Source organism: Mesocricetus auratus, unplaced genomic scaffold, assembly GCF_017639785.1.
Source record: "Mesocricetus auratus isolate SY011 unplaced genomic scaffold, BCM_Maur_2.0 Super-Scaffold_100003, whole genome shotgun sequence".
NCBI lineage: Eukaryota > Metazoa > Chordata > Mammalia > Rodentia > Cricetidae > Mesocricetus > Mesocricetus auratus.
This window is the reverse complement of record NW_024429188.1, coordinates 113,592,138-113,606,177: the sequence shown is the minus strand read 5'-3', so window position 1 is coordinate 113,606,177 and position 14,040 is coordinate 113,592,138. Positions and strand designations below refer to the sequence as shown.

Sequence of the window (14,040 nt, the reverse complement as noted above, 5' to 3'; positions counted from 1 at the left end):
AACAGGAAGAAGGGTCAGAACATAGACAAGGGCACTGCTCTTTGGCCACTTCAACTCAGGGCCAGTGACAAAAGCAGTATCGTCATGCTTATTCCTTCTGACACTTCAGTTCAGATGTGTATATAGTGATCTGTAGCTTCTCAGAAGTAGCTGCTGCTTCTACAATCGTAATCCTTACCGAGGCAAATATGTGCTGTGTGCTCTTTGTGGATGGAAAGTCTATGATCATCTTCTCATACATGAATGTTATCTATTTAGACACTTAAAAATACTCATTTTTTCCATTTGGATCTAAGGCAAACACTTTACCATTAAAAGTGTCTGATTTAAGTTCACTATGAAAAATATGTCAAGCTTAGTGGATTAGACATTGGGTTTGCAATAACAAAGGCCCACAGATGGATTGTTTCTGAAGTATCATGAACATTAACTAGTACATGGTCACTACTGACCCTGTGAAAACACAATATGCAAAATCATTGTACTTGTATACATCTTTGCATGTTCATGGCATTCCATTGTAGAGAGATTGCAAGTCAAAATATTTGGTACTAAAAGTGGGAAAAATGTAATTATAATGAAAAAATTCAGCTCATGGTTTTCTGAATAGTCATAGACTTGCCAGAAGCATATTAAATATTGTATCATACAAGCCTTAAGCAGTTTTTTATTAATCTAGTCTCTATGCTAATACAACCAAATGGGAAACACAATCTTGGGAATATGAAGGCCAATATTATTCTATTAACCTTAAATGTTATCCTATTTACTTTCTTGTCTTTAATGAATAAATTAAAATGCCCTCTCTTTCTAATTGCTGGGTAGTCTGAGTATGACAATGTATGGATTTTATTCAATTCTATTCTGTCACCTCAACAGCCCCAACTCTATCATTTTGTGGGGGATTTCAATGAAAGGCAATGACAGATAAACTGTTTACATTAAAAGGCTCTATTAAAGTTATTTTGCAGTCAGTTTCAACCTAATCCATCTGCTATTTCTCTAGTTCTGACAGACTGACCTCTCTTGTTGTGTGTGCCGTATTGATGTCATTCCCGAACAGGCCTTCCCTAGCATTTCTGCTGATATCAAAGTAAATGGAAATGTGGTAAAGCCTTGGAGATGTAACACCTTGTTCAGCATGATGATGGAGAACTATGGCCACAAAACAGGAATGATGATAGCAGGAAAGAGTATCTGTTGTCACAGCTAATGTATTCACTACAGCATATCAACTTATCTAAAAGAAGCAGCTGATAGCTGAGTAAAATTCATTGTATCATTTTCACTAGCAATTTGTCCACATGAAAACAGGACAATTTTTTTAGTCACATAAGAATTTCCCTGACAACCATCGAAATATGCACCGAATTCACAACATATTAGTTGAGATTGTGGGTAATTTTCAACTAGGTTTATAGAAAAAAAAACTTTTTCTTAGTTCTTGCCCTCTACTTCATTATTTTAATTCATGTTTTCTCTATAGATTAAAAACAACTTCACATATATAAAAGTTCATTTCAATCCTGATTCTTAATTTTGGTTTTATTTCTGAACCATTTGTTTTTTGTTGGTGGGCTGCCTTCTGGCTAAGTTGCTATTTAATCATTACAAATAACACAAAATTCCTAGTAGTGTAAACTCTGGGCATTCTGACAGGTTTTGAATGAGTTGCTTATACTCATACAGAACTTCCAAAACACATTAGCCACCTTAAACTGAGAGCCTGTTTTTATGTGGACAATGCCAAGGTGTAGTTATAATTCTGTGGCTGAACCTAGTCACTAACTGAACATTTCCAATCATATTAAAAGTTTCTTGAACTTCTAAGTGGGCTAAATGAAATCTATGTTTTTAGTCTGGTTCATATTAATAAAATGATAATATTACTGTTAAAATGCCCTAATGATAATTTCTAGAAGTGTGTGTGTGTGTGTGTCCTTTATATTTCTGAAATATGCTGTCTCTCCATACAGTCAGTCTGAGGTAAGTTGGGTTATGAGAGAACCATGTCCTTATCTGAGAAGACTTCAGTTATTGAGCATCATAGAGCATCCTACCTCCAGAAGATAGCAGACTACAAGCTTGAAGGTAGGTCAGTCAAATACTGTGCTATAATTTGGTGAAATAATAAGCAGGTGTTTACTTGGTCCTTTGAACATATACTGGATGAGTTTTAGAGGCTGGTCACTATGCATTTGGAAAGTCTTTGGAACTGATCAAATTCTAGAGTGCTTAAAACTTTAAAGACAGCACAAGGTCTATATCTTTAGATCTTTTATTGAACTGCAAGCACAGCATCAATAACTGGTTCTCAGCTGTAAATGAAAATTGATTCCAGGTTTAACTCCTCATTTTCAGGGGTTCCTTTAATCCAAAGAAATGTAAGAAGAACATTTTGACAAAAAGGGAAACGGAAGATTCAGTCCAATAAGGCAGAGCTATGCAGACAACATGATATATTTCCACTCCCAAGGAGCTCATCCTCTTACATCTAGCTACTCCCTGACTGAACCCCAGTGACCTGATCAGAGCACTACTGCCTGCTCTGGATAACTGACTTAAATCATTCCATTGTTATTCACCTGGTTTTCTCTTTCTTTTGAAAATTATATTACAACTGAAATGTTCACATAAAAACTAAATACAAGGCACTATTTCTTATACCAACGCTGGTCTGGAACTTTATGATGTCTGATACAAATGTAAAGTGGTATTTATGTCTTATTTAGGGTTAGTTACCACAAGGGAAACAATGGGAATACAACATTACAGGAGAGCCTTTAATCATTTTCTGGGGCAGAGCTCATAAAAAGAAGAGACAGACTGAATTCAAAGTGTATGATTCAACTGTCCATCTACATCTGTCCTTCTAAGAAAAAACTTCCAGAGACATGTAATTTTCTGTAGGACTTGATACAGTGTCATTGGTAACCTAGCCTTTATTCCTAGAGATGCTGGCTTAAAAGTTGCCAGGACGCAGGGCAGTTAAAGTCATCCACAGCTGACAGATCCTTTTACATATCAGTTGGAACATTCAATCTAGTTCTTAGTAAATCCTATGGACACTTAAATAAAGACGAAGAGTAATGTATATTCCCTGGTATATCTAAGAGAGGATTTCAGTTACCACTAAATGGGCTTCAAGGATGGATAGTCACATATTTGTGATGCTAAGTTTTCCACATACTTTCACACAGCTAATTTTTTCTTCACAGCACTCCTATGATTTACACAAGATAGTTTTATCCTAATTTACTTGTGAGAAATCTGAGACTTCAGGATGCTTGGCAATTTCCCCAAATGTAATATAATTAGTATGTATGAAGTAGGACTTATTACCAGGTTTCTCCAGTCTAGAAACAACAGTCTTAATGATTATACTTTTAATTCCTCATAGCCAGGCACACACGGCTAATAATCATTAAGACAAGACAGATTCTTTTCATTCGCCTTTGCCACATGCTGACTATTTTTCTGTACCTAATTCACTACTTCTTTTTAACTTCCCATTCTTAAAAGGGAAAAATGAAAGTGAATAGACCTCCCATTTCAAAGGAATACTAGACTTCTTATATGTGATGACACATAGCCATTAACAGCGATGAATATCATATGAAGTGATGAATAGCTGCTCTGCCCTAAGCTTTACTGTGTCAAGTCCTTTGATATGTATTGGTCCACTTCTTCACTGAACCTACTATGACTCAATGAGTAGGTACTACTGTTATCTTTACAGAAACTCGATCTTTTGCTAAAATTTATTCAGTTTGAAATTCGTAAGACTATGATTAAAACCCACATCTGTTTGACTATATGACTGCCCCATACTTATTCTTCAATAGTGTCTTAGAATGAGTACACCATTTCAGAGCACAGTGAATTCATGTCATCATCTCTCACAGTCCTTGCTAAGAAGCAAAGTGCAATAAGAATGTGGAAAAAACACTGTGTTTACATTTTCTTTCTGTATATGTGACTTATAATGTTCTTCATGTTGTTGGAGATACAATGGTCCCAATAATGAGACAAATAATATGGCCATGTTATCTATATGTCCCTATATTACCCAGATGAAAACAATGACTGTGGTTCTTTAATAAGGCAAACATAAAAAGGCTTCTTTTTCCATGCTAAAAAGACTCAATACAAATGTCCATGAATATATTTGCCCATAAGTACTCACAACAGCACTAAATAGTGTCCCAAAGGCAGAAATGACTGAAATATCATCAATACATGAACAGATAACTATAATTTGCTTTATCCAAACAATGGAATATTATTTTGCCACAAAACTAAAAGAAGTGTTATTATATGATACAACCTGAATAACTTAGAAAAATCATATGGTAAGTGAATCCAGACATTAAAAAGTCCAAATAGATTAGTGAGTTATCCTTAGGAATTAATGGAAAGGTGGATTGGGTATACTTCATGAGTATAGGGTTTCCATTTGGGATAATGAAAATATTTTGGAATTGTGGATGGATGTACAAGTTTGTCAATACACTGAATTTATAAACTACGAGTTTATGGATAGTTAACTTTATGTTATGAAATGTTTAATAATAAAAAGGTAAACAGTTTTAAACAATATATTCTTGGAAAAGAATGCCAAGCCTCATAAATTCACAGTTCATTAAAAGTCATACTACCAAATGACTATGGCCTTCCAAGTCTCTCAAATTTTCCGCAAAACCCTCTGAAGGGGTTCATCTGTGAACTCCTTCAACCTTGTGATAACTTCCTGTGTCCTGAACTAAACTACATATTTTGCTGGGCTATGGTTCTACCATTTCAAATCTTCTATTGAATTAAAGAACTTTAGCTATGTCTGGTCATAAGACAGCAGGCTATAGGTAATTCCAACTCATCATTCCATATCAGCACTTCATATAATATCATCAAAGCTATCTAAAAAAATCTAAGATGATACAGGCCAATAGACCTGATGTCACATCTTAACATAATACAGAAAATAATCCTATGAGTTATAAAGCAGAGTGAATTCATATATTCACACAGAAAGGAAATCAATGTGCAAAATTTATTCCCAGTTATTGCTACATTCTGCTCTAAACATTTCCGTGAAAATTTAAGGTTGCAGCTGTCAACATCAATGATGTAGAATTTTTGCTGTTTTTGTTTTATTTACAAATGTGATGCTCTTGTTATTGGCATATTATATGCATAAAGCAGAAATGATAGACATCACAAATGAAGCATGTGTTTCACATTTGTTATAAATCCACAAGTTAAGTTGGAGAGGGACTGCTTGCACTTTGTAAATGTGCAGTAAGCACCTTGGAAACAGCTGTGAGACAGTGAGGACCAGGTAGCACTCTCCTTATGTCTTTTCTTGATAGACTACTAAGCTTGAAAATATGCAAGATTTATATAGCATCAAAACTGTCTTCTGTACTCCATATTTGGTGGCATAAAAACTAGTAGAATCCTATATTTGGGAACCAGTATAGGGATCATTGATATTAATACTACTGCTGGGACTTATAATGCTATTTTACTTTTAAAACCAAGAAGTCCAATTTAATCAGAAATGACAAAAAATTACAATTGTCTTATCTGGGGAAATAGTACTGGGAATACTTGTAGTAGTGAAGAGAAGAATTTAAGGACAACTAAAACTTTTGTTGAATGCTTGTTCCTGCAACATTCACTCTCAGTTCCACTGCGCATCTTGGAGAAGAAAGTGGAGCATTCACATTTCCATCAAAATTAGTGACTGTAAATACTAAGCTTCACACTAGAGTCATCCAATGGACACGGCATGTCACCCAAATACAACAAGTAGTTCAAAAGACAGGAAGACAATACTCTCCATTGTTTATTGATGAAGGTATTTGTGTAAAGAAAATATAAAGAGATAGAAGGATGTGAAATTGATTTGGAAGAACACAGCATCTATTTGCTGTAACTTTAATGAAAGTGGTGGTTGATTTCACCCATTACCAAACCGTGAATAGGCTGGGTTTATGAAAGCCATTATATTTCTTTGTGTTCCCACACCTCAGGCCCTATGAAAGGCTCTAAGATCCTCCTACCTGGTAGAGCTCATTGGTTGTGCATTGAGTGGTCAAGGTCTTCACAGGCTCAAGGTCATCTTCATCACTGCTCAGCTTCAGGTCATCCTCAAGCATCCTGAAAGAAATCAAAGTGGTCTTTGTGTTACAAAATATCTTATCTAAATTATTCTCAGATCTATATTGCAATGAGGATAAAACTATTGCTACTATAATCTGACAGCTGCAATTATGTCAAATGTTCAGAAGAAATCAAGATCCTTTCAGCTAATTAGATATTTGAGTTATTTTAGTTATGTCATACACTGCACACATATCTCTCTACCTTACCCTAAATCAAGGGATGAGTAGATGATTTCATCATCTACAGAGATGGCAGGAATCTATATATTTTGACTCTTAAAAGTAAAATAAATGTTCTGGTAAATCACTATAGGGTGATGGGGGATTACAACTCTATAGGATGTTTCTTTGACTCTTTCAGGCAAGAAGGAGATCATGATAACAATGAGAGGCTGCTCTGGAGGCTATTGGTGTATTCTAATGTGGCTCTGTAGGAAAGAAGTCCAGTGAACTTTCACTGACTCTCTATACTGGGCAACTCAGTGACCACAAAAGATGAGTGAGAAATTGCTAGTTATTAACCTTTTGATAGATGATCCATCTATTGCCGTAAAATTTGATGCACAAGATTTAAAACCATGTTGTATAAGAAATATTTCTTTCTTAAAGAAAGGCATCTGAGAAATATGAGAGGTCTAGATTTGGGTGATGAACTGGCACTTGTAAGCCTCTTTGGTGACCACGTGGATTAATTTGATGCTATCAACCCTACAATCCAGGTTGAAGTTAGAGCAGCGTATTACTTTAAAGTTCTAGGAACACAGCCTTCAGAGAACAATTTGTGTTCACATTTTAATTGGTTAGATATGTGTTCAGACCTCGTCAGGATGCAATGGAGGAATTCTCAACCATTCTGGAACAGTTCTCAACTCCCAGGCATGATGCTTTCCTTTTATGCTTTTTTTCTCTTCCTGGGTTAACACCAAGCTCAAGTCTAAAGCCAAAACTCTATTCCTCAACTCTGGAAATCATATGCTCTGCCCTCTCGTGCCTCAGTCAGACTTTAATTACTCTAGAAAAAAATTTCTAGAAGAATAATCTTTACAAATATCCTCTCTTTCCTCAGTCACTCCCCTAATCTGTTGCTGGATCACAGCATAGTTTCCCACAGTACAGTGTTTCCCTCATTGCCATCAGTCCTTAACTCTCATGTGGATGACAGGGCACACTTGATTTATGTCTGTCTTATTATGGCTTCTTTAAAAAAAGATAGAGTACACTAACTTCATTTTATATACATGGAAGGAAAGATTCAGATAGGTGAACTGCTTTACTCAAGGTCACACAGATAGTACAACACCAATACTAAAATTGCCTGTTCTGTATTCCTGTCTGTGTTATGTATCTATAAGAAAGAACAGAGAAGGGGATATGAGGCTTCTAATTTGATTTATCATGGAATGCTATTTTAGAGGTCTTATTCAACTGTTGGAAAGGGCTTTGTGTCACAGTGGGTGGGCAATAATTCTTCAAGGGAAGCATAGCACCCCAGTTCCATACTCAGGCATACAATCCTAGGATGTAGATATTAATGTCTAAACAACAGCAAATGATACAAAGATGATTAATGGGAAGTACAATTATTTGAATTTGTTTTAGATAAACTAATTTTTCAGGATTTATAACTGTCATGCAATCAACTAATAGTTGCTTTGAAAATATTAGAGGAGAAAACTACGTATCTTGACATTTCTTTTGAAGTTGTGAGTTTATGGCTCTAACCAAGCAGTTCTTTACAATGCATTACAAGAAATTAAGACTCTATACTGTATCATTTTACAAGCTGTAGAATCATATATTTTAAAATATCTGTGCTTCTAATTGTAAAATACATTGCTCTGTATGTAAATGTGTATATGTTAATATATGTTGAAGTAGGACAATAAATGACACAAGAGACATCCATTTGTATTGATACATTTTCTGAGTCAGGTAAAGTGCTAAGTATTTGATCTGGGGCACAGAACGTAACACCTGCAAGGAGTCTGTGATAAAAATCTGTTGGTAGCAACACTTCCTAAATGAGGTTTAAAGATGTTATTAAATGTTTTTATGACTACACAAGTAGAAGTCATTGAGGCACACTTGGGACCCAAACCGTCTGCAGCCACAATTTAGGAGTACATGTTTTCCTAGAGGACACAAATTATAAAGTATGGTACATAAAATCATATCAACAACAAAAACAAAATGAACGCACAAAAGATATTAACATGAAATAACTGCTGGCTAATCACAGGCTGACATCTTGGCTGAGTCAATACAATCTCTGAGCCACAAGCACATACCTCATACTTCAGGGGGCTCAGACTTTGGTTGTGAGCAGTGGGAGCCACAACTGGAGCTAATAGTGAAACTGCTCCATGAAATCATAAAATGGATCCAGGCAATCATTGTCTGGAAAGATGCTATCTTGGTGAGAAAAAATAATAGGGATTATTAATACTATTAAGTCACTACAAAGGAATTTTTTTGTATTCCTGTGCTTCTGCCATTGTAATTTGCTGAGCATTATGTGGGAAAACAATGGTCATTCAGGAAATGTCTAACAGTATCTCAAAGTTGGATCTAGAAATGAGTTCATGGATTTTAAGGTTACTTTCCTTCAGACAGAATGAGCCCTAGGGCAGAGGCCCAAATTTGGGTTATTTTATTTCCTAGAAAACTGTCTATGATTTTACAATGGAAATGAAGTATTTTCTAATTCATAGTTATGAAAATAGGCAGCTGCTGATACCATTCTGTTCTTTGGGACTTTCTCAGAAAATTCTACCAGTTTAAAGTTATCCAATACTTTCTAGTGCCTTTTACCTGCTTGTCTTAGGTATGTGGTATATTCTTACATCCCTAAGTTGGGCTGTTCACTCAGTGCCACCTCTTACTCTGAGTGAGCCATTCCACTCAGGTTTTAGACTTTTAGCTAACATTAAGAGTCACAGTCTCTGGTCTATCTAACTATCTTGGGGTCTTCTGGTTACTTAGATTATCATTGCCATCCTCGGACTTAGATTGCTTTCCACAACTGGGCTTGAGGCTAATCGTATAGTCTAAAGAGTCAGGGGATACTTGAAGACTTAGGGCTTCTCACTGTCTTATAGAACAGTAACTTGACTCCTTATAGCTCTATTCCCCAATGGACCTTTCTTCTTAACAAGAAAGCAAGAAGGAATGGACTATAAGCAGTTTCTATTACTGAGGGAATTATATATCCTAGTTAGTGGTCTACATTCTCTGTAGCACTGACATGTTGGATGGTAGAGAAGGAGGTAACTAATTAAGAAGTAGTGAGGTTTTTCAGAATATCAAGTTTTCCATGGCAAAGGTTCTGAGGGTTTCCACCATATCCTACAAGGAACTTCATCAAATTTCTGAGACTTTAAATTATAAGTTTCTGATTCAATGATTATCTCACTGGGATGAGTCATCTCAGTTTGAGGATCATGACAAAGAGCAATTTTTTTGAAATTTGTATTATATTCTATGGGAATCTCCAAGATATAACAAATTGGGTTATAAGACCAAGTGCCTCTAACCAAACACATAGCCTATGCCTGCTACAGGTCTTGCAACTACCAACAAATGGTGCTGACTTAACTGGATTCTGGCGTGTACAAGGCTGCATATAGATTCATGTCTATTGCTGTGCACAAAATTCAACTTGAAATGGATCAAAGACCTAAACATAAATCCAGTAAAACTGAACCTCATAGAGGAAAAATGGGAAGTACCCTTGAACGAATTGGTACAGGAGACTGCTTCCTGAACATAACAGCTGTAGCACAGACACTAAGATTGACAATTAATACATGGGACCTCCTGAAACTGAGACGCTTTTTTAACGCAAAGGACACAGTCAACAAGACAAAAATACAGCCCACAGAATGGGAAAAGATATTCAATAACCCCACAGCTGACAAAGGGCTGATCTCTAGAATTTATAAAGAACTCAAGTAGCAAGTCTCCAAAACACCTAAGGATGCAATTAAAAAGTGGGGTACAGAACTAAATAGAGAATTCTCAGTAGAGGAATCTAAAATGGCTGAGAGACACTTAAGAAAGTGCTCAACATCCTTAGCCATTAGAGAAATGTAAATCAAAACAACTCAGAGATACCATCATACTCCTGTCAGAATGGCTAAAATCAAAAACGACAAGGACAGTTTATGCTGGAGAGGATGTGGAGAAAGGGGAACACTCCTCCACTGCTGGTGGGAGTGCCAATTTGTACAATCACTTCGGAAATCAGTATGGAGATTCCTCAAAAAAATGGGACTCAGTCTACCACAAGATCCAGTAATTCCACTCTTAGGCTTATACCCAAATTATGCACATTCACACAACAAGGATGTCTGTTCCACTATGTTTATATGAGCATAATTTTTAAGAGACAGAATCTGGAAGCAACCTAGATGCCCCTCAACTGAAGAGTGGATAGACAATGTGGTACATTTGCACAATGGAGTACTACTCAGCGAAAAAAAAAACAATGAATCTGGAAATTTGCAAGCGCATAGCACTAGAAGAAACCATCCTGAATGAGTTTACCCAGTCCAAAAAGAAAAATAAGGTATGTACTCACTCATATGTGGATTTTAGACATGGATCAGGGGAGTGCCAGCCTACAATCCCACTGCCAGAGTCTGGGAAACAGGGAGGACCCTAAGAGGGATATGCATGGTACCCCAGAAAAGGGGAATCGGATGGTTCTGCTGAGTGGGTTGGGAGTGTAGTGGAGGGGAGAGGAAGCTGGGACAAAGACAGGGGAGAAGAGGAGGGAAGAGAAGGACATGTGAGAGCAGGAAGGTTGAGTCAGGGGAAGAATATAGGAGAGCAGGATGAAAGATACCACAATAGAGGTAGGCATTATAGGCTTTAGGAGAGATCTGGCACTAGTGAAATTCCCAGAGATCTACAAGGAAGACACCAATTAGCAAAGTAAGTAATAGTGGAGAGGCTACCTTAAATGCCCTTCCCTGATAATGAGATTGATGACTACCTTGTATGCCATTCTCGAGCCTCTGTCCAGTGGCTGATGGAAGCAGAGGCAGACACCCACAGTTAAACACTGAACTGAACTCTAGAAGCCAGTTGCAGAGAGGGAGGAGTGATGAGCAAATTGGTCCAGACTGGGCTGGTGAAACTCACAGAAACTGTTGACCTGAGCAAGGGGGAGTTCATGGACCCCAGACTAATGGCTGAGAGGCCAACATGGGACTAATCCAGACTCTTTAATTTTGGGGTGTCAGTGAGGAGGTCTTGGCAATCTATGGGGCTTTGGGTAGTAGATCAGTATTTATCCCTGTCATACAGATGGACTTTGGGAGCCCATTCCACATAGAGGGATGATCTCTATGCCTGAACACACATGGGAGGGCCTAGGCCCTGTCCTGGATGAAATAACAGATGCTGGAGATCCCCCATGGAGGGCCTCACCCTCCTTGAGAGCAAAGTGGGATTGAGTTGGGGTTTGGGAGGCTGGTGGGGTCTGGGCAGGAGGGGAGGGTGAGGGAGCTGGGATTGGCATGTGAAGCAAGCTTGTTTCTAATTTAAATAAAAAAGGATAAAAACAAAACAAAACAAAAAACAAATATGTTGGTGTCTTAGCATGAGAACAAAGGGTTTCCCCCCACCAGTGTCTATCTAGTACAGACCTTTCTATGTTTCTGTACTGCTCATGAGTCATGAACAAGTTGTTAAATGGGTGGGAGAAAAAATAGCAATTCATAGCATAGGAAAATTATATGGAAATCAGATTTCAGTATTCAGAAGTAAAGTTTTATTGGCACACAGCCATCCACATTCATTATGTGTTGGCTCTAGCTGCTTACATGTCACAATGATCAGGCTGACTAGTTGCAACTGAGATGAAAGAAGGTAATATTTGCCTTTGTTGAAAACTGTTTAAGTCAATGTTTTTCAAAATTTTAAGGAAAAAAATCCTCCCTATGCCAAATTAAATCCTCCAAAGAATCCCAAATAAAACAGATAGCAAGATTTTCTTATACAGCCTCAGAAATAAGTGGAACATGGTTGAAACAAATTCATTCAGTAAAGTCTTATTAAGTGGAGACAATTATGGTTTCATAGGTACTGCATAGGATTTATTCACAAAGCCCAACTCAGTTACTTCACCTCTGTGAATCTCAGTTTACGCCTTTGCTCAATGGAGATTTAGTTACCATTAATAATGTGTATGCTTGGGTGCTTGGAAAGCAGTAGTGGGGTGTGTTCCTTCTTTTCCATTCATAGTGCGACACATGGGAATTTTCTGTCCACCCTGTTTACATAAGCCCAAGTTAGTAGTATGAAATTTGACATGGATGACTGCTCATGCATACCAAAGTGCTGTTTCGTGAACCTTGAATTTTCTTAGAAATGATTACTTAAATTCAGCAAAAGTTCAAGTTTTCTGATCTATGATCATTATTTCAAATTTGATTTTTATCATACTGCTATTTTTCTTTAGGCTGCATAATTTTCTACCAGTTATTATGCAAAAATATACTGTCCAAAATGGATCAGGATAGTGCCAGTCTGCACTTCCACAGATAGAGAGTCTGGGAAACAGGAAAGAACCTAAAAGATATGCATATATGCATAGTACCCAAGAGAAGAGGATGGAGACAAGATCCTCTGATGGGGAACACGGCGAGGGGTGGGGGGGAGTGGGACCTGGGAAGAATAGAGGGGGTAAAGAGGAAGGGAGTTGGTCATGGGGGAACAGGAAGTTGAGGGGGTGGGGGTAGAATAGGGGGAAGAGGGAATCATAGGATCGAAGACAGATCAGGCACCAGAGCGACCTCGAGTGATCTAAAGGTATAACATCAATTGGCAAGCTAAGCAATAGTGGAGGGACCGCCTCGAATGCCCATTCCTGATAATGAACTTGATGTCTATAACCATCCTGGAGCCTTCATCCTGTGACTGATGGAAGCAGAGGCAAACACACAACTAAGCACTGAACTGAACCCAAGGAACCCAGTGACAGAGAGAGAGGAGTGATGAGCAAATTGGCAAAGAATGGGCTGGCAAAACCAGCAGAGACAGCTGATCTGAACAGGGGAGTGCTCTTGGACCCCAGACCGACAGTGGGGAGGCCAGCATGGGACTGATCTGGACCCCCCCAAATGTGAGTGTCAGTGAGAAGGCCTGGGCAACCTATGGGGCCCTGAGCTGTGGATCAGTGTCTATCCCTGGTATACAAACTGTCTTCATGTGCCTATAGCACAAAGAGAGATGCTCTCTCAGCCTGGACTGTTAGGGGAGTGCCTTGACCCTACCAAGAGTAAAATGACAGACTCTAGATATCCCCTATGTGGAAGGATTTGGCAATAGGGTGGGAGGGAGGGGGGGAAGGGGAGTGCGGGAGGAGGGGAGGGAGAGGGAACTGGGATTGACATGTAAAACAAGCTATTTAAAATTAAAATAAAAAATGATAAAAAAAAAGTTTGCTTCAAGACATTTCAGGGTTCTTTCTTCTTTTCCATCTCTCCTATCCTCTTCTCTCCTCTCTTTCAGTTGTCTTCTCTTCTTTATCCTTCTCCTTGTATTTCTTCTTTTTACTTCTCATCTTCATCCTTTTCTTCCTGCCACCACGCTCTGAAAAAAGCATCTAAACTGGGATTTCCTGAGAGAAGACCAATTAGATCTGACAAAAAACATTCTGGAATAATGAAAGAAACAAATGATCTCTTTTCTTAATTTTGCTTTGAGAATTTCATATGATTATTGCATTAATCACTTCCCCTCCCAACTTCTTCCATGACCCCTACTGCCTCTAAATTTCATGAGTTCTTTTTCTTTAATTAATACACAGACACAGACACACACACATGCACGCACACACACATACACACACACACACACACACACA

The 14,040-nt window shown here is 37.9% G+C and overlaps 1 protein-coding gene across 3 annotated transcripts in view; it reads right to left on the bottom strand.

The window, feature by feature from the left end:
• Positions 1–14,040, bottom strand: part of Aff2 (AF4/FMR2 family member 2) — a 514,115-nt gene that overhangs the window by 93,538 nt on the left and 406,537 nt on the right. For all 3 annotated transcript variants that reach the window (XM_005085893.4, XM_040744698.1, XM_013125099.3), the window contains one exon: positions 6,066–6,162. In XM_005085893.4, the coding sequence (XP_005085950.1) occupies positions 6,066–6,162 (97 nt within the window). The remainder of the gene's footprint in view (positions 1–6,065; positions 6,163–14,040) is intronic.